The sequence below is a fragment of the Alosa pseudoharengus genome, unplaced genomic scaffold, assembly GCF_046254945.1.
Source record: "Alosa pseudoharengus isolate Yale_2024_CS ecotype anadromous, Long Island Sound unplaced genomic scaffold, YU_APseudo_1.1 YU_APseudo_1.1_scf_9, whole genome shotgun sequence".
Taxonomy (NCBI): domain Eukaryota; kingdom Metazoa; phylum Chordata; class Actinopteri; order Clupeiformes; family Clupeidae; genus Alosa; species Alosa pseudoharengus.
This window is the reverse complement of record NW_027468881.1, coordinates 32,730,485-32,751,829: the sequence shown is the minus strand read 5'-3', so window position 1 is coordinate 32,751,829 and position 21,345 is coordinate 32,730,485. Positions and strand designations below refer to the sequence as shown.

General features: G+C 44.8%; 1 protein-coding gene across 1 annotated transcript in view; it reads left to right on the top strand.

The window, feature by feature from the left end:
• megf6a (multiple EGF-like-domains 6a) overlaps nucleotides 1–21,345 on the top strand; it is a 128,936-nt gene that overhangs the window by 95,700 nt on the left and 11,891 nt on the right. Inside the window, exons 19-25 of the mRNA XM_076277017.1 lie at nucleotides 15,310–15,435; nucleotides 17,541–17,672; nucleotides 18,018–18,143; nucleotides 18,694–18,825; nucleotides 19,561–19,689; nucleotides 19,982–20,110; nucleotides 20,568–20,696. Coding sequence (XP_076133132.1) covers nucleotides 15,310–15,435; nucleotides 17,541–17,672; nucleotides 18,018–18,143; nucleotides 18,694–18,825; nucleotides 19,561–19,689; nucleotides 19,982–20,110; nucleotides 20,568–20,696 — 903 coding nt within the window. The remainder of the gene's footprint in view (nucleotides 1–15,309; nucleotides 15,436–17,540; nucleotides 17,673–18,017; nucleotides 18,144–18,693; nucleotides 18,826–19,560; nucleotides 19,690–19,981; nucleotides 20,111–20,567; nucleotides 20,697–21,345) is intronic.

Below are 21,345 nucleotides of genomic sequence, written 5' to 3'. Positions count from 1 at the left end.
ACCTGTATCAACATGGTTTGGCTTTAAAAAAAAGATGAGACAGCGCTTCGCGCTGTCTCATCTTTTTTTACATTACCTTTACACTTAGTGCTGGCAAGGCATTAAACTGGGCTTCATTCAAGGATTCCAACGGTACCTCATTCATGAAAATCGGACATACTGGTCAAAAGTTACATGCACACACCTTCATATACACAGACAGCCCAGCCCAGCCCATTAGAGCTCTGCCAGGTGGCTTAGAACTCTTCCAGGTGCAAGCTTAAGCAATTAGAGCTGTGATGTCACAATCGAAATTTGAATTCTGAACATTCCGCCATTCATTTCAATGGGCCCAAAAAACGCAGAAAAACGGGAATACCGCGAAAACGACAAGGGCCAGCGACACGAAATCAACAAGCAAGTTACACCGGTTCGGGCCTGAATTTTTGGAGTTCGAACCGCGTCGATAGCTCAAACGGTCTAGGAGCAGTAGTTCGGCCAAAAAGTGGGTGAATAGGAAGATATAATAATAATAATAACTAGAATTGCGGTTCCGAGGAACTGCAAGAGTGGGTTTGATCAGTGGCACAGAACTCGGCCTCATCCAAGGATTCCAACGGTACCTCATTTATGAAAATCGGGCACACGGATCAAAAGTTGTCTGCATTAACGCAACATCCAATAAGCTAAAACGCATAAATAACATGGTTGCTATGCTGGTTGCTATGGTGGTCGCTAGGTTGACATTACAGGGGTGGTTTCTAGGTTGTTGCTAGGGTAATTAGTTAGTTGCTAGTAAGCCATCTTAAGCTGACTGCATAAAGTGATTATTTTAAGAGATACATTTTCAAACCAGAACTGTGTATAGGTCATGGTTAAAAACGTATCAGAGTCTCAGAAATAATCACGTAATGCAGCCAGTTTAAGATTTTTTAAGAAGTCAGATTTTTTTAAAGGCAATCAAATTTCTGCTGACTCTCTTCTGGCTGCGGTTAAAGGCCAGCGCCTCCTGAGAGGCCTGAAGGGTCAGTTCTGAGGTTGTTGGCTGCTGGAACCGAAAAAAGGACTGCATTTTCTTAAAAGACAATGTGACTGAAGTGCGGGCAAAGTTTGCACAGAAATGTACGATTTTTCCCACCCTCATCGACCTCGTCATAAAACTTGTTTAAATGATCACACGACGCCTCCTTGCTGCTTTGTTGTCTACATCAGCATTTCTCAAACTTCTTTGACCTGAGGCCCAGTCAAGGCATACTTTGGGGTCATAGGGCCCACCTACATGAACCCACCCCCTCCTCCCAACCCCTATCAAATTGTAATGATATCACAATTATTATTTTTATACTATATTGCCTACATGCACTTCAAAACAGTCAATGTTTAAAGTGCTAAGATTGTTTACAAAAGTTTGTGAAAGCATGCACATCAGAGTACTGCTTTACTAATGTAAAATATAATTAGGCCTACACTAGTTTCATTGTTTTTGCATTGTTGCATGATTGATATGCTATTTAATTACATTTCATTTGAATGCCTGAATGTAAGAATTCAGGAAACACAATACCAGCTTTTAACATTTCTGTTGTTAGTTTATGTAAATCACATAACACATGAACTGTTTACATACTACTGATAGCCCATTACTGTACACAATAATACTGTGCCCATTCATTAACATATATTAAACATCAGGCGTCTTGTTTACACATTTAAACCATATTTGCACTTCGAATTTCGCTTCCAAACTGTAATAACTACATCTACAAAGTCTAAAGAAGATAACCATGTAGTCTGTTCATAGATAAGATCAATTTTGACAGAACTACAGACTTCGTGAAAGTAGCCTAGTAGTCCTACATAAAAGGCTCCATATTCACTTCATTGCAAAATCGCGGTTGGTCTGTTTACACACTAAAACCATATTTACACTTCGAAATTCGCTTCCAAATTGTAGTAACTACATCTACGAAGTCTAAGGAAGATAATCATGTAGTCTGTTCATAGATAAGATACATTTTGACACAACTACAGACTTCGTGAAAGTAGCCTAGAAGCCCTACATAAAAGGCTCCATTAACTTCATTGCAAAATCGCGGTTGGTCTGTTTACACACTAAAACCATATTTACACTTCGAAATTCGCTTCCAAATTGTAGTAACTACATCTACGAAGTCTAAGGAAGATAACCGTGTAGTCTGTTCAACGATAAGATACATTTTGACAGAACAACAGACCTCGTAAAAGTAGTACCTAAAATTAGTGTGATAAATGGCCATCACGTAGCCTAAAGCATATAGCACTAGCATATGACAACAGCAAATAGCTAACGTTTACGTTAGCCTAACTTACTTATCGTTGACGTTGACCCGACACGTTTATAAGTTAGACCTTAGACTGATAAGGACGTCCATCAAAATTCCGTGTGTATCCTGTGTATCCTGTGTATCTTTCGTGCTGCTATCCTGTTGCCTTTTCCCTGTTGTTCCGGCAACAAGGTTTTTACGCGATATTTGCCACATCCCAGAGAGTTGTTGTTTGGTGGGTCAGGTGACGAGCCGTCGAATCACAGCACAGCACCCAGAATGCATTGCAACACACCGTCTAGAAGGGACTCAGCGTTAGGTCGGCTTTAAATAGCACACAGAACCTGTAGTAATATAACGTTGTCTGTAAGCTCCACAGATCGTGGCAAGACAATTGAATTGATTGTGGACTTCTTGCTGGGCAACGATGAGTAACTTGATTAGTAATGCTGCGTGGATATGTATGATATCTGTATGAAAGTGTGTTTCTCAATGTAATAATCTATACAACTGTACACATGACTAAGTTCAAATGGTGCTAGCTGGGTATAGGACTGGGCTGAATGGATTGGTGAAATACTTTATTTATTTATTTTTTTAATGACCTATATGAACATGGTTTGGCTTTAAAAAAAAGAGGAGACAGCGCTTCGCGCTGTCTCCTCTTTTTTTACATGACCTTTACACTTAGTGCTGGCAAGGCATTGAACTGGGCTGAATGGATTTGGAAAATATATATATATTTTTTTTAATGACCTGTATCAACATGGTTTGGCTTTAAAAAAAAGATGAGACAGCGCTTCGCGCTGTCTCATCTTTTTTTACATTACCTTTACACTTAGTGCTGGCAAGGCATTGAACTGGGTTTCATTCAAGGATTCCAACGGTACCTCATTCATGAAAATCGGACATACTGGTCAAAAGTTACATGCACACACCTTCATATACACAGACAGCCCAGCCCAGCCCATCAGAGCTCTGCCAGGTGGCTTAGAACTCTTCCAGGTGCAAGTTTAAGCAATTAGTGCTGTGATGTCACAATCGAAATTTGAATTCTGAACATTCCGCCATTCATTTCAATGGGCCCAAAAAACGCAGAAAAACGGGAATACCGCGAAAACGACAAGGGCCAGCGACACGAAATCAACAAGCAAGTTACACCGGTTCGGGCCTGAATTTTTGGAGTTCGAACCGCATCGATAGCTCAAACGGTCTAGGAGCAGTAGTTCGGCCAAAAAGTGGGTGAATAGGAAGATATAATAATAATAAGAAAACTTAAGAAGAACAATAGTGGGCTTGCTCCGCAAGCCCACAGCATGGCAAAGCCATGCTGTGGTCTTGCTGGATCAAACCCACTAACTAGAATTGCGGTTCCGAGGAACTGCAAGAGTGGGTTTGATCTGGGGCACGGAACTCGGCCTCATCCAAGGATTCCAACGGTACCTCATTTATGAAAATCGGGCACACGGATCAAAAGTTATCTGCATCAACGCAACATCCAATAAGCTAAAACGCATAAATAACGTGGTTGCTATGCTGGTTGCTAGGGCAATCATGCTGGTTGCTCAGGTGGTCGCTAGGTTAGAGGGCAGTGCCTCCTGAGAGGCCTGAAGGGTCAGTTCTGAGGTTGTTGACTGCTGAAACCGAAAAATGGACTGCATTTTCTTAAAAGACAATGTGACTGAAGTGCGGGCAAAGTTTGCACAGAAATGTAAGATTTTTCCCACCCTCATCGACCTTGTCATAAAACTTGTTTAAATGATCACACGACGCCTCCTTGCTGCTTTGTCGTCTACATCAGCCTTTCTCAAACTTCTTTGACCTGAGGCCCAGTCAAGGCATACTTTGGGGTCAAAGGGCCCACCTACATGAACCCACCCCCTCCTCCCACCCCCCATCAAATTGTAATATCATCACAATTATTATTTTTTTTATACTATATTGCTATACATGCACTTCAAAACAGTCAATGTTTAAAGTGCTAAGATTGTTCACAAAAGTTTGTGAAAGCATGCACATCAGAGTACTGCTTTACTAATGTAAAATATAATTAGGCCTACACTAGTTTCATTGTTTTTGCATTGTTGCATGATTGATATGCTATTTAATTACATTTCATTTGAATGCCTGAATGTAAGAATTCAGGAAACACAATACCAGCTTTTAACATTTATGTTGTTTACTAGTTTATGTAAATCACATAACACATGAACTGTTTACATACTACTGATAGCCCATTACTGTACACAATAGATTAGTATCTTCAAATAGTCAAGGTTGTTGACTGCTGAAACCGAAAAATGGACTGCATTTTCTTAAAAGACAATGTGACTGAAGTGCGGGCAAAGTTTGCACAGAAATGTACGATTTTTCCCACCGTCATCGACCTTGTCATAAAACTTGTTTAAATGATCACACGACGCCTCCTTGCTGCTTTGTCGTCTACATCAGCCTTTCTCAAACTTCTTTGACCTGAGGCCCAGTCAAGGCATACTTTGGGGTCAAAGGGCCCACCTACATGAACCCACCCCCTCCTCCCACCCCCCATCAAATTGTAATATCATCACAATTTTTTTTTTTTTTATACTATATTGCTATACATGCACTTCAAAACAGTCAATGTTTAAAGTGCTAAGATTGTTCACAAAAGTTTGTGAAAGCATGCACATCAGAGTACTGCTTTACTAATGTAAAATATAATTAGGCCTACACTAGTTTCATTGTTTTTGCATTGTTGCATGATTGATATGCTATTTAATTACATTTCATTTGAATGCCTGAATGTAAGAATTCAGGAAACACAATACCAGCTTTTAACATTTCAGTTGTTTACTAGTTTATGTAAATCACATAACACATGAACTGTTTACATACTACTGATAGCCCATTACTGTACACAATAATACTGTGCCCATTCATTAACATTAAACATCAGGCGTCTTGTTTACACATTTAAACCATATTTGCACTTCGAAATTCGCTTACAAATTGTAGTAACTACATCTACGAAGTCTAAGGAAGATATCTATGAACATACTACATGGTTAAGATACATTTTGACAGAACTACAGACTTCGTGAAAGTAGCCTAGTAGCCCTACATAAAAGGCTCAATTAACTTCATTGCAAAATCGCGGTTGGTCTGTTTACACACTAAAACCATATTTACACTTCGAAATTCGCTTCCAAATTGTAGTAACTACATCTACGAAGTCTAAGGAAGATATCTATGAACATACTACATGGTTAAGATACATTTTGACAGAACTACAGACTTCGTGAAAGTAGCCTAGTAGCCCTACATAAAAGGCTCCATTAACTTCATTGCAAAATCGCGGTTGGTCTGTTTACACACTAAAACCATATTTACACTTCGAAATTCGCTTCCAAATTGTAGTAACTACATCTACGAAGTCTAAGGAAGATATCTATGAACATACTACATGGTTAAGATACATTTTGACAGAACTACAGACTTCGTGAAAGTAGCCTAGTAGCCCTACATAAAAGGCTCCATTAACTTCATTGCAAAATCGCGGTTGGTCTGTTTACACACTAAAACCATATTTACACTTCGAAATTCGCTTCCAAATTGTAGTAACTACATCTACGAAGTCTAAGGAAGATAAAACTGTAGTCTGTTCAACGATAAGATACATTTTGACAGAACTACAGACCTCGTAAAAGTAGTACCTAAAATCAGTGTGATAAATGGCCATCACGTAGCCTAAAGCATATAGCACTAGCATATGACAACAGCAAATAGCTAACGTTTACGTTAGCCTAACTTACTTATCGTTGACGTTGACCCGACACGTTTATAAGTTAGACCATAGACTGATAAGGACGTCCATCAAAATTCCGTGTGTATCCTGTGTATCTTTCGTGCTGCTATCCTGTTGCCTTTTCCCTGTTGTTCCGGCAACAAGGTTTTTACGCGATATTTGCCACATCCCAGAGAGTTGTTGTTTGGTGGGTCAGGTGACGAGCCGTCGAATCACAGCACAGCACCCAGAATGCATTGCAACACACCGTCTAGAAGGGACTCAGCGTTAGGTCGGCTTTAAATAGCATACAGAACCTTTAGTAATATAACGTTGTCTGTAAGCTCCACAGATCGTGGCAAGACAATTGAATTGATTGAGGACTTCTTGCTGGGCAACGATGAGTAACTTGATTAGTAAAGCTGCGTGGATATGCATGATATCTGTATGAAAGTGTGTTTCTCAATGTAATAATATATACAACTGTACACATGACGAAGTTCAAATGGAGCTAGCTGGGTATTGGACTGGGCTGAATGGATTGGTGAAATACTTTATTTATTTTTTTTATGACCTATATGAACATGGTTTGGCTTTAAAAAAAAGAGGAGACAGCGCTTCGCGCTGTCTCCTCTTTTTTTACATGACCTTTACACTTAGTGCTGGCAAGGCATTGAACTGGGCTTCATTCAAGGATTCCAACGGTACCTCATTCATGAAAATCGGACATACTGGTCAAAAGTTACATGCACACACCTTCATATACACAGACAGCCCAGCCCAGCCCATCAGAGCTCTGCCAGGTGGCTTAGAACTCTTCCAGGTGCAAGCTTAAGCAATTAGAGCTGTGATGTCACAATCGAAATTTGAATTCTGAACATTCCGCCATGCATTTCAATGGGCCCAAAAAACGCAGAAAAACGGGAATACCGCGAAAACGACAAGGGCCAGTGACACGAAATCAACAAGCAAGTTACACCGGTTCGGGCCTGAATTTTTGGAGTTCGAACCGCGTCGATAGCTCAAACGGTCTAGGAGCAGTAGTTCGGCCAAAAAGTGGGTGAATAGGAAGATATAACTAGAATTGCGGTTCCGAGGAACTGCAAGAGTGGGTTTGATCAGTGGCACAGAACTCGGCCTCATCCAAGGATTCCAACGGTACCTCATTTATGAAAATCGGGCACACGGATCAAAAGTTGTCTGCATTAACGCAACATCCAATAAGCTAAAACGCATAAATAACATGGTTGCTATGCTGGTTGCTATGGTGGTCGCTAGGTTGACATTACAGGGGTGGTTTCTAGGTTGTTGCTAGGGTAATTAGTTAGTTGCTAGTAAGCCATCTTAAGCTGACTGCATAAAGTGATTATTTTAAGAGATACATTTTCAAACCAGAACTGTGTATAGGTCATGGTTAAAAACGTATCAGAGTCTCAGAAATAATCACGTAATGCAGCCAGTTTAAGATTTTTTAAGAAGTCAGATTTTTTTAAAGGCAATCAAATTTCTGCTGACTCTCTTCTGGCTGCGGTTAAAGGCCAGCGCCTCCTGAGAGGCCTGAAGGGTCAGTTCTGAGGTTGTTGGCTGCTGGAACCGAAAAAAGGACTGCATTTTCTTAAAAGACAATGTGACTGAAGTGCGGGCAAAGTTTGCACAGAAATGTACGATTTTTCCCACCCTCATCGACCTCGTCATAAAACTTGTTTAAATGATCACACGACGCCTCCTTGCTGCTTTGTTGTCTACATCAGCATTTCTCAAACTTCTTTGACCTGAGGCCCAGTCAAGGCATACTTTGGGGTCATAGGGCCCACCTACATGAACCCACCCCCTCCTCCCAACCCCTATCAAATTGTAATGATATCACAATTATTATTTTTATACTATATTGCCTACATGCACTTCAAAACAGTCAATGTTTAAAGTGCTAAGATTGTTTACAAAAGTTTGTGAAAGCATGCACATCAGAGTACTGCTTTACTAATGTAAAATATAATTAGGCCTACACTAGTTTCATTGTTTTTGCATTGTTGCATGATTGATATGCTATTTAATTACATTTCATTTGAATGCCTGAATGTAAGAATTCAGGAAACACAATACCAGCTTTTAACATTTCTGTTGTTAGTTTATGTAAATCACATAACACATGAACTGTTTACATACTACTGATAGCCCATTACTGTACACAATAATACTGTGCCCATTCATTAACATATATTAAACATCAGGCGTCTTGTTTACACATTTAAACCATATTTGCACTTCGAATTTCGCTTCCAAACTGTAATAACTACATCTACAAAGTCTAAAGAAGATAACCATGTAGTCTGTTCATAGATAAGATCAATTTTGACAGAACTACAGACTTCGTGAAAGTAGCCTAGTAGTCCTACATAAAAGGCTCCATATTCACTTCATTGCAAAATCGCGGTTGGTCTGTTTACACACTAAAACCATATTTACACTTCGAAATTCGCTTCCAAATTGTAGTAACTACATCTACGAAGTCTAAGGAAGATAATCATGTAGTCTGTTCATAGATAAGATACATTTTGACACAACTACAGACTTCGTGAAAGTAGCCTAGAAGCCCTACATAAAAGGCTCCATTAACTTCATTGCAAAATCGCGGTTGGTCTGTTTACACACTAAAACCATATTTACACTTCGAAATTCGCTTCCAAATTGTAGTAACTACATCTACGAAGTCTAAGGAAGATAACCGTGTAGTCTGTTCAACGATAAGATACATTTTGACAGAACAACAGACCTCGTAAAAGTAGTACCTAAAATTAGTGTGATAAATGGCCATCACGTAGCCTAAAGCATATAGCACTAGCATATGACAACAGCAAATAGCTAACGTTTACGTTAGCCTAACTTACTTATCGTTGACGTTGACCCGACACGTTTATAAGTTAGACCTTAGACTGATAAGGACGTCCATCAAAATTCCGTGTGTATCCTGTGTATCCTGTGTATCTTTCGTGCTGCTATCCTGTTGCCTTTTCCCTGTTGTTCCGGCAACAAGGTTTTTACGCGATATTTGCCACATCCCAGAGAGTTGTTGTTTGGTGGGTCAGGTGACGAGCCGTCGAATCACAGCACAGCACCCAGAATGCATTGCAACACACCGTCTAGAAGGGACTCAGCGTTAGGTCGGCTTTAAATAGCACACAGAACCTGTAGTAATATAACGTTGTCTGTAAGCTCCACAGATCGTGGCAAGACAATTGAATTGATTGTGGACTTCTTGCTGGGCAACGATGAGTAACTTGATTAGTAATGCTGCGTGGATATGTATGATATCTGTATGAAAGTGTGTTTCTCAATGTAATAATCTATACAACTGTACACATGACTAAGTTCAAATGGTGCTAGCTGGGTATAGGACTGGGCTGAATGGATTGGTGAAATACTTTATTTATTTATTTTTTTAATGACCTATATGAACATGGTTTGGCTTTAAAAAAAAGAGGAGACAGCGCTTCGCGCTGTCTCCTCTTTTTTTACATGACCTTTACACTTAGTGCTGGCAAGGCATTGAACTGGGCTGAATGGATTTGGAAAATATATATATATTTTTTTTAATGACCTGTATCAACATGGTTTGGCTTTAAAAAAAAGATGAGACAGCGCTTCGCGCTGTCTCATCTTTTTTTACATTACCTTTACACTTAGTGCTGGCAAGGCATTGAACTGGGTTTCATTCAAGGATTCCAACGGTACCTCATTCATGAAAATCGGACATACTGGTCAAAAGTTACATGCACACACCTTCATATACACAGACAGCCCAGCCCAGCCCATCAGAGCTCTGCCAGGTGGCTTAGAACTCTTCCAGGTGCAAGTTTAAGCAATTAGTGCTGTGATGTCACAATCGAAATTTGAATTCTGAACATTCCGCCATTCATTTCAATGGGCCCAAAAAACGCAGAAAAACGGGAATACCGCGAAAACGACAAGGGCCAGCGACACGAAATCAACAAGCAAGTTACACCGGTTCGGGCCTGAATTTTTGGAGTTCGAACCGCATCGATAGCTCAAACGGTCTAGGAGCAGTAGTTCGGCCAAAAAGTGGGTGAATAGGAAGATATAATAATAATAAGAAAACTTAAGAAGAACAATAGTGGGCTTGCTCCGCAAGCCCACAGCATGGCAAAGCCATGCTGTGGTCTTGCTGGATCAAACCCACTAATAATAATAAGAAAACTTAAGAAGAACAATAGTGGGCTTGCTCCGCAAGCCCACAGCATGGCAAAGCCATGCTGTGGGCTTGCTGGATCAAACCCACTAATAATAATAAGAAAACTTAAGAAGAACAATAGTGGGCTTGCTCCGCAAGCCCACAGCATGGCAAAGCCATGCTGTGGGCTTGCTGGATCAAACCCACTAATAAGAAAACTTAAGAAGAACAATAGTGGGCTTGCTCCGCAAGCCCACAGCATGGCAAAGCCATGCTGTGGGCTTGCTGGATCAAACCCACTAATAAGAAAACTTAAGAAGAACAATAGTGGGCTTGCTCCGCAAGCCCACAGCATGGCAAAGCCATGCTGTGGTCTTGCTGGATCAAACCCACTAATAAGTAAACTTAAGAAGAACAATAGTGGGCTTGCTCCGCAAGCCCACAGCATGGCTTCGCCATGCTGTGGTCTTGCTGGATCAAACCCACTAATTAACACCTAATTGTAGATCCTATCCACCACAGAGATCAGCCGACCCCTCAGCCTCCCCCTCCCCTTCCGAGGCACACACACAGTCATTTCTGTAAATAGAGACAACCTGCCCTAAAGTAGCAGGTAGTGGTAAAGTAGATTGTGAACAATAATGGTTATAACATGCATTGTGAAGGGTTGTGATAACAAGCAGAAGTATTATAGTGATTTCATGTTTCATAGAATTCCGCTTTGCTGCAAACGGCGGAAAGCATGGCTGGGATCTACAATTAGGTGTTATTAATATTACTACGCTAGGTCGAAGTACTCCCAAGTGCTATTGCGCCACACATTGTAGTTCTCCTGTTTATTCGCCTGGAAAATCGCCACATTTCATGTTGTGTGACCTTACACATTTTTATCAACTACTCGTGCAACTCTATTTAAGTAGGGAAAACGTGGATGTTTTTGATTACTGTTATCTTCCTCCCTCTATGGCTACGTCTGAGCCCGCTAGCATAGCAACATGCTAACACATTCGTGCCGCGCTTCAGAGTGTTTGAGTGCACGTACCGACACGGGAGAGGTATGACTCAACTCGTGAAAGTTAAGGTAAGAACATATATTACTACTGACATTGGGTGGCGTGTTCTTTTAAGCGCATTTGCTCCCTTGAGTTTTTATAATCACAGCAACACAGTGACAGCTGGGAAAAGGAAGACAACCTGTGGCAGAAATGAGAACAGATCCGCAGAGAATCCTTCCGAGAGATTAAAGGTCCTTGCAGAAAGCACAGCAGAACTAAAGGTTTGTATGGCCAGGCTTAATCCCTGCGACAGACCACATGGTTCTAAGAAGCAGGGAGGGAACACCACTGCTGTCAGTTCCGTCCCGACAAGATCTAAGTGGAAAATAGACCAAGGTGGACTCCACTCCAAAGGCTAAAAGCAGTCGTGACGAGAAACCCTGTCCATGCCAAGGTGAAAGGAAGATGCAAAGTCGCGCCATCAGACCACACAACCAGAAAGCCCGGTTGAACAAACCCAGCTCTGACCGCACCCAAGCATGCCGGAGGTCTTATATAAAGAAACCCAATAGCACGCAGCGATCTGGCTCATCCATTGTCAACCCACCAGACCACCAGACCAGAGGCTTCAAGAATACCTCAGCTGATCTAAGTTTACGTGGACGTGTTAATCCAGCCAGATCCCTCAATGGCAGGAACAAGTCCATCTGTGAGAGGCCTCACTGTGTTACCAAAGCTTCTCAGCCAGCTCCTCGTGAGAAGCCACGCTCTCTCTGCCATCGAGAAGTGTGAACTGGAGAAGCAGTGTACTGGTGGATATCCATATATTTAGTATTATTATTATTATTATTATTATTATTTTGTTATTATTATTATTATTATTATTATTTTGTTATTATTATTATTATTATTAGTAGTAGTAGTAGTAGTAGTAGTAGTAGTAGTAGTATCATTATTAATAATAATAATAATTTGTAATATCACAGATGTGTTAATGTGTCCTTAAATACACTCCATTAGATCTTATAGAAAAACTGATATAATAATGTCATGCATATATGCCTATGACGATCTCCACCCTCTTTTGGCTCCCCATATCCTCTCAATATCCAATCTTGAAGCAGAAGGGGAGAGATTCAGATTCAAGTACAGTACACATTGAAATGAGCACTAAGCAAAAACATACACACACTTAGAACTCACATACACACACACACACACACACACACACACACACACACACACCTCATATGGAGGAAAGCTCTGCTGACAGGACGAATGACACAAGCAGAGGTGCCAGACATGGATTGCCAGATATCCCCAACGCTTGAGGAGAACCCAGTGTTCTGAACCTGCCGGAGATCTCTGTCAGGAGCCGTAACTTTCTTTCCACTACCCCTCCGGCTCACTCGACCTTGTGTTTTATCAGATTCATATTTCAATAGAGAATCAGTAAAGAAGGACTTGGAAGCTGTAACAACCTACAGCACTGACTGTACTAGACAGGTCAATGGCAATGTGGCTGTTTTCACCAACAAAAAAAGAAAAAAGACTACAGAAAAATGCTGGGGCTGTTGTTTTGGAAAGTGCCGTTTGGTATCAAATGGCTCTGGGCAGCTTGACAGGCAGCTGTTTGGGAAGATATGCGCCGGGGCTTATTTCTGAAACAGTAACAGTTTCCTCAAGAGTGCCTCTCTGGAAAGGGAGGGAATGGAAACTGTCCTGCAGCCCTGGTTCTCAGGCTCTAAAAGGGATGCCTGCAGCCCTGGTTCTCAGGCTCTAAAAGGGATGCCTGCAGCCCTGCTTCTCAGGCTCCAAAAGGGATGCCTGCAGCCCTGGTTCTCAGGCTCCAAAAGGGATGCCTGCAGCCCTGGTTCTCAGGCTCCAAAAGGGATGCCTGCAGCCCTGGTTCTCAGGCTCTAAAAGGGATGCCTGCAGCCCTGGTTCTCAGGCTCTAAAAGGGATGCCTGCAGCCCTGGTTCTCAGGCTCTAAAAGGGATGCCTGCAGCCCTGGTTCTCAGGCTCTAAAAGGGATGCCTGCAGCCCTGGTTCTCAGGCTCCAAAAGGGATGCCTGCAGCCCTGGTTCTCAGGCTCCAAAAGGGATGCCTGCAGCCCTGGTGCTCAGGCTCTAAAAGGGATGCCTGCAGCCCTGGTGCTCAGGCTCTAAAAGGGATGCCTGCAGCCCTGGTGCTCAGGCTCTAAAAGGGATGCCTGCAGCCCTGGTGCTCAGGCTCTAAAAGGGATGCCTGCAGCCCTGGTTCTCAGGCTCTAAAAGGGATGCCTGCAGCCCTGGTTCTCAGGCTCTAAAAGGGATGCCTGCAGCCCTGGTTCTCAGGCTCTAAAAGGGATGCCTGCAGCCCTGGTTCTCAGGCTCTAAAAGGGATGCCTGCAGCCCTGGTTCTCAGGCTCTAAAAGGGATGCCTGCAGCCCTGGTTCTCAGGCTCCAAAAGGGATGCCTGCAGCCCTGGTTCTCAGGCTCCAAAAGGGATGCCTGCAGCCCTGGTTCTCAGGCTCTAAAAGGGATGCCTGCAGCCCTGGTTCTCAGGCTCTAAAAGGGATGCCTGCAGCCCTGGTTCTCAGGCTCTAAAAGGGATGCCTGCAGCCCTGGTTCTCAGGCTCTAAAAGGGATGCCTGCAGCCCTGGTTCCCAGGCTCCAAAAGGGATGCCTGCAGCCCTGGTTCTCAGGCTCCAAAAGGGATGCCTGCAGCCCTGGTTCTCAGGCTCCAAAATGGACGCCTGCAGCATCAACGGCAGTCCAGTCACTGCTGCTTTGTGTCCTTCTCTGCTTTGGGTGTCTCTCTGTCCTTTGTAGGGTCAGTTCCTCTGAGGCCTGTGTTTCCTCTGTGTCCTCTGGAATTCAGGTGATTCTTTGTCCTTTGCCAGGTCCAAGCTTTGAAAACGCCATCGCAGCTTTGATTTCACCGTGCACTTTGGCACTTGTGTTCATATGTGTCTTCTGTAGTATTGATTTGCTATCAGTCCTCTGGGTCCATCATATAGCTTTGGTTCCTGTGTGACCACTGCCGCTCGGTACCCATTGAACTCTTCATCTGTCACTCCAGGATCCCACAGATGGGGACGGTGGTGGGTGTTATGTAAATAACCAGAATATTTTCATAGAAACCCCTGAGCTGGCAGATTGCTGCATTGGGCCTGGAAGCCATTAAGTGATCAGAGCACTGCATCTGCCATCAATTAAATGGACCTGGGAGCACAGGGACTCTCACACTGACCTCTCTCCCCCTCTCTCTTTCTCTATCTCTCTCTTTCTCTGGGCAGTCCTTCTGCTTTCTAACTCTGTCTCTTTCACTCTTCTCGTCAATTTGTTTTGTTTTGTTTTGCTTTGGAAACATATTAACTGTATATGGCTGGAGTATTTGCATCTCCTCTCTCTTACTCCTCTGCTTGACCGCTGAACTCTTGCGTTCTTCTTTCTCGCGTGTCCTGTAAACTCTAAACGACTGGCAGTTTGCTGCTATTGGAACTGACCCCAGTAGAAGGATGTGAGGCTAATTTACACGTCCTCCTTGTCCAAGGGGCTCTGGGACTCCTCCGTAATTCTACAGGCGTTCCCTGATTACACCCCCTTGCTCCCCCGCTACCGTACTTTGCCAAATAGCTGGAGAGGCCCTGACCCACGTAATCAAAACGGTAGCAGGGGGTCTAGTGTGGGAAACCACTTTTCCCATAGGTGGCCGCACTGTTTGATAACAACCGTCGTGCTGTTACGAAGTCTTCGTCACCTCTGATTTGACTGGAGAGGTTGATACTGTTTTTTGTTTGGGATGGAGGTGCAGTGGGGGTGGGGGGACTGTCCATAACACAGTGTCCGGAGCTGAAGCCTTGAAGCGAGGCAAGACGGCAGGCAGCCCCGGGGAGCCAGCTCATCTCTGTGCAGTTCCCAGCTCTGCACTTCCCATTTACTCGTGCAGGCAGGAATTTCTCCTTTTATTTTTCGCCTCTTACGCAACGTTTTGTGTTTGACTCTTATCCCTTCCTCCATCTCTCTCTTTTCCTCTCTCTCTCTCTCTCTTTTCCCTCTCTCCTCTTCTCTTTCTTTTATTCTCTCTCTCATCCAGAGTGTGGCACGGGGCGATACGGCCAAGGCTGCACTCAGCTCTGTGACTGCTCTGGGGCGGAGTGTGATGAGGTGACCGGGGAGTGCCACTGCCCGCCGGGCAGCACTGGAGAGCACTGCGAGATGGGTAAGGCAGCAAGGAGAGGAGAGCAGACGACATGGAGAATCAAACTGTTCAGTCCAGCTGTTGAGTTTTTAATCCCTTTGTTAAAAGAATGCATTCTTCAGCAAATTCCATGACATATCTGACAGGCCCGGATATCCTTTAGACTTTAGAGTGTTCATTTTACAACATTGTAAACGCACATTGGTGTGACGTTAACCACTGAAGGATTAGTGACGGGAGTTCCGTTCCACTATTTTCAAAGCGCCTTCCCAGAAACCGGCATCTGTCTGGCACGGACGCCTGTCGAGTTGGTGGCGGAGAGCTACAGTCGGCAACATGACCTCACGGAGCTTTCCAGAAGCACCGGCCATGTTGAAAACATCTCTGGTCCCACCTCTAATGACTTTCCATTATGCCCCATTTGTGCTCCTGGATATTGTGCTGAATGCCGACTCTGACAGTGTGAGGGGGAGGAAGAGGAAATGTAAGCAGCCTGAAGAAAGGATGCTTGTTAAAAAGTATCTATTCTTAGCCAGAATCACCGTTTTTTTTTTTTCTTTGTGTTTTTGTTTGTTTCTGTCTTTGCATGGTGCGTAAACAAATCCAGACCCCATAGAGCAAGTCACATGCTAATATATCACGTCCTGCTGGCTGCTTCGGGTAGAAGAAATGCTCTCTCAAATTGGCCGAGACACATAATGAGAAGTAGCAGGCTTTCGGAAAAGACGTGAGGGGATGGCTGGGCCAAACCGCTTTGCCAACCCCCCCCCCTCCAAACCCCCAAATGAGTGGATGGCCACTGATAACTAATAAAGAGAGAGGAGGTGTTTTCCTTCCAGTTGGAGCACTGAAACAAGGAGCATCCGTGTGTGTGTGTGTGTGTGTATGTGTGTGTGTGTGTGTGTGTGTGTTAATCTTGTGGGGCGGCATCAGAGCTGTCAGGCCTCCCACCTTGACAGGGCCACGGGAGGGTGAGAGGACAAGGGTAAAGGGGAGCGTGTAGAGCTCAGTTGGAGGAGGAGGAAGAGGAGGAGGAGGAAGAGGGGGGAGGGGAGGACATGAAATCAAATGAGATCAGTAGAAGGCAGAAAAGAGGAGGGATGAAGAGAAATGACAGCTAAAGAGAAGATAGAAGAGGAGAGGGAAAGAGAGGAGAGAAGAGATGGATGGAGGGATGAGAGGAGGCTGAACACATGGGTACGTGTGGAGAGGAATGAAATAGAGAGGAAGAGGGGATGATAGCAGAGAGGACAGAGAGACAGGAATCTTAGCAGTGGAGAGGAAAATGAAGGGGGGACAGAGAACACAAGAGAAACGTAGAGAACAGGAAAGAAGAGAGTTGAATAGGAGAGAAGAGGCAGAGTAGAGTGGATGAGAGGAGAGAATACATGAAGGCAAAAAGAAAGAAATATAAATGAAGGAGTGGAAAGAGAGTATTAGAGAGAGAGAGAGAGAGAGAGAGTGGTGGTGGTGGCAATGAGTGTTTAGAATATATGGGTAAGAAGATCAATGAGTAGAGTGAGACGAGGATGAGAGGAAAGGAGTCATGAGTCTGGAGGAGAGAAGAGAACATGAGGAAATAGGAGAACAAGATGGATGAAGAGAAGAGGGGAGAGATGGGACAAGGAGAAGAGAGAGAAGAGAAGAGGAGAGACAAAAGAGAAGAGGCACGCATGCGGTCTGCTCTGAGACATTTATGGCAGGAGTGTTCTATGACCACTCACTCTCCAGGGCTGAATAAGCAGAGAGAAAAAAGCCCACGTTTGGGCCTCAGGTCTGCAACTCAACCCTCCCTTGGCCTTCTACAGCAAACCACACGTTAATGCAGAGAAACGTTCTATTTGGTTATTGATCACTTACTGTAATACTATAAAGATTAAAATGCTTGAACTGCAGCTGAAAGCATATTTGGAATGGAATATTAAGCTTTATTTAATAGTAAAAGGCTGAAATGGAGTAAATGACTATTATATTACATCTTACGCATGCAGGGGACCTCCTCGTTGGCATGTTCACTGTGAGAAACGAGTACTGTAAGTTTATATGGTGCAACTTGGGTGCTGCTAGTGTTGCATTAGTGTCCAAATCTCACTGGCTGTACGTGTGTGTGTGTGCCTTTGCCACAGAGTGTGTCGAGGGGCGCTGGGGCTTTGGCTGTGCCGAGCCGTGCCCCCAGTGTGAGAACGCCGCAACGTGCGACAAACACAACGGCTCCTGCCTCTGCCAGCCGGGCTACATGGGAAATCTGTGTCAGAGCGGTGAGCGGTGACCGACCTCTCAAACCCGACCCCACCCCACACACACACACACACACACACACACACACACACACACACACACACACACACACACACACACACACACACCACCTGACAACCCTGAGGACCACTTACGGGCCAATCCATTTAAAGAGAGGAACAGTTTTCATACATCCAGCAAGCTTCAGATGCTGATCCAAGTCGCATTACTGGCTCATCCAAAAGCACTTAAGTGCGGTTTTACAGTGCTGGGTGTCCTTTAAGATAGCCATAATTCACTTAGTGCTGCTGTAAAAAAGGCCCGTAGAGTGCTGGAGGTGATCGGCTCTTCTGATTTGTGCGCAGTGTGCCCCGCGGGACGCTACGGGCCCGAGTGCCAGGAACGCTGCTCGTGTGAGAACGGGCGTTGCCACCACATCACCGGCCGCTGTGCCTGCGCCGAGGGCTGGACAGGGCATGACTGCAGCAAAGGTCTGAGCTACCATATATTTACACTATGTGTTATACAGCTAGCAAAGGGTTCAGAGTTGTGCTTTACATGGGTGTATGTTTTGAACTCATGACTTTGGTATTGTTTGTAGTGTAATGCAGTGCCGTGCCGTGCAATACACCATGCCATACACATAACAACACTCTTACCAGAGGTTGACTCAAAACAGAAAGCTTAGCACAATTATGCACATACACAAGAGCAAAAGCCTTCTGTTTAGCTAAAGGACTGAGTGCTATCCAGGGCAGCATTATATTTAGAGGTACAGTAAGGGAACACAAACTCAGCTTAGCTAACCAACATGCACACACTTCAAAAGCCACTGGGACTCCAGGCACTAAGCACTAAACTTTCCACCATCTGAGGGAAGAGGAGAGGTGGGGGACTTCTTTAGCACATAACGGGGTGTGCCAGGGCACATAGTGTGTGTTTAATGGGGAGGGTAAGGCTTTGGGCTATGGGGGGCAGTATTGTTTCAAAGGCCTAATGACGTGCGGCTCTCTCCCCAATCCCCTCCTACCCACCTGGCAGCGTGTGACGCGGGACGCTGGGGAGCCGACTGCGCCAACACTTGCGACTGCAGGAGGGGCGACGGGAGCTGCCACCCTCTCACGGGCCAGTGCCACTGCGAGGCGGGCTTCACCGGGGCGCACTGTGACCAGGGTACGTGGTGCCAGATTGGCGCTAGCAAGACACAAGTGCAGAACACTAAAGAGATGCCTCGATTTTAGCTTTTGTCAGCGCTTTACCAATTATTGTCTTGAGTGATGTCCTTGCGATGTTATGTTTCTCGGGTTTGGGGAAGATATATACAGAGAAAGACAGAGAGGCGAACTAATGTTGGCAATTTAAACTGCTGTAAAATGCTTTGGAACTTTTCAAATTAGTGGCACAGAAATACCCATTTCCTTACCAACAACCCTGTTTTGGCGGAAATCACACATTCCTGTGGCTTGTTTTGCTTGATTCAGCATAATCATCTAATTTACCTCCACAAGTGTTACGTTTTTTTTTTCTTGCCTCTGATTTTTCCATTTCTTGGTGTACTGAGTAAATCTCCTCCAACCCGACCTGAGTTCTCCTTATACCCTCTTTATTACACAACGTGTCCTGAATGCACCCCATCATCCTGCCGGGTCCTGCCTGATGTGGCTTCTGACCGCAGCTGCTGTAGCTGTTGTGCGGCGTCAAGCAGCAGGAGTAATTATGTCCGAGGGAAGCGCGAGTGCCCCCGTCTCTCTCTCTCTCTGTTTGTCTCTCTCTCTCTCTCTCTCTCTCTCTCTCTCTCTGTCTCTCTCTCTCTCTCTCTCTCTGTCTCTCTCTCTCTCTGTCTCGCTCTGTCTCTCTCCTAACTCTGTTAACAGCTACATGTGCCTGCTGCTTATTGTCTCCCTAAAGATTGCCCGGCGGGCTCCTTTGGCGCGGGCTGCCAGAGTCGGTGCCAGTGTGAGAACGGTGCCGCTTGCGAGCATGTGAGCGGCGCTTGTACGTGCCTGCCAGGGTGGACCGGGACCTACTGTGAAAAACGTAAGAGGAGAAGTCCATTAAACCCATATGGAAATGCCATTTGGTCTTGTAATAATGTGTGTGTGTGTGTGTGTGTCTGTGTGTGTCTGTGTGTGTGTCTGTGTGTGTGTGTGTGTCTGTGCATGTGTGTCTGTGCGTGTGTGTGTGTGTGTGTGTGTGTGCGTGTGTGTGTCTTTGTGTGTGTGTGCGTGTGTGTCTGTGTGTGTGTGTGCGTGCATGTGTGTGTCTGTGTGTGTGTGTGCGTGCATGTGTGCGTGTGTGTGTGTGTGTGTGTGTGTGTGTGTGTCTCCAGCCTGTCCTGACGGCTTCCATGGTCTGGAGTGTCAGCAGAAGTGTGACTGCCTGAATGGCGGCGGCTGTCACCACGTATCCGGAGCGTGCCTCTGCCCCGCCGGCTGGACCGGCCCCCGGTGTGCCACCCGTAAGTGTGACCAGCTCCAGCCCTACACGAACCACTGACAGCATGGCACAGCCCGCGCCAGAGAGAGAGAGACAGAGAGAGAGAGAGAGAGAGAAAGAGAGAGAAGAAGAGAGAGAGAGAGAGAAACAAAGCCATTCAACTGTCCCCTAGAGAATAACATTTCTAAAACACTAAAGCAGATGTTGTTGGATTGCATGTGCTAGAGAGGAGACCAGGTCCAGGGGATCGGCAGCCCTCCCATGTAAATGTGTACCGTGGCGGGTGCCAGCGGTGACTGTTTCCAGGGATACGTCCGCGAGCTACAGCTGTGCCTGTTCTGTGGAAAAAAATCAAATGTGTTGGTGGCGTTGGGTTTCAGGGCTCGTTGTGGCAGGCGGATTAAGAGCGGGTTTGTGAAAAGAATGCGCCGGCCCGCGGTTGCTAACCCCTGCCTGTCCCCTGTTGTGTTCCGTGATAGCGTGCGAGGCGGGGGCCTATGGCCTCGGATGCAACCAGACGTGTGTTTGCCACAACAGCGCCAGCTGTGACCCAACCAACGGACAGTGCCAGTGCACAGCAGGCTGGATGGGCCTTAGCTGCAAACAAGGTATTCTACTTGGCCTCTGTGTGTGTGTGTGTGTGTGTGTGTGTGTGTGTGTGTGTATGTGTGTGTGTCTGTCTGCGCTAGGGGTGCTCATTAGGTAAGTGTGGTTAGGTGTATTATATTTTATACTGTATGAGGATATGTGTGTGTGCATGTCTGTGTGTGTGTGTGTGTGTGTGTGTGTGTGTGTGTGTGTGTGTGTGTGTGTCATGCTGTCTGTCTGTGCTACTGTAGGGGTGCTTATTAGGTAAGTGTGGTTAGGTGTATAATATTTTATACTGTATATATATTACTGTGTGTGTGTGTGTGTGTGTGTGTGTGTGTCATGCTGTCTGTCTGTGCTACTGTAGGGGTGCTTATTAGGTAAGTGTGGTTAGGTGTATAATATTTTATACTGTATATATATTACTGTGTGTGTGTGTGTGTGTGTGTGTGTGTGTGTGTGTGTGTGTGTGTGTGTGTGTGTGTGTGTGTGTGTGTGTGTGTCATGCTGTCTGTCTGTGCTACTGTAGGGTTGCTTATTAGGTAAGTGTGGTTAGGTGTATAATATTTTATACTGTATATATATTACTGTGTGTGTGTGTGTGTGTGTGTGTGTGTGTGTGTGTGTGTGTGTGTGTGTGTGTGTGTGTGTGTGTGTGTGTGTGTGTGT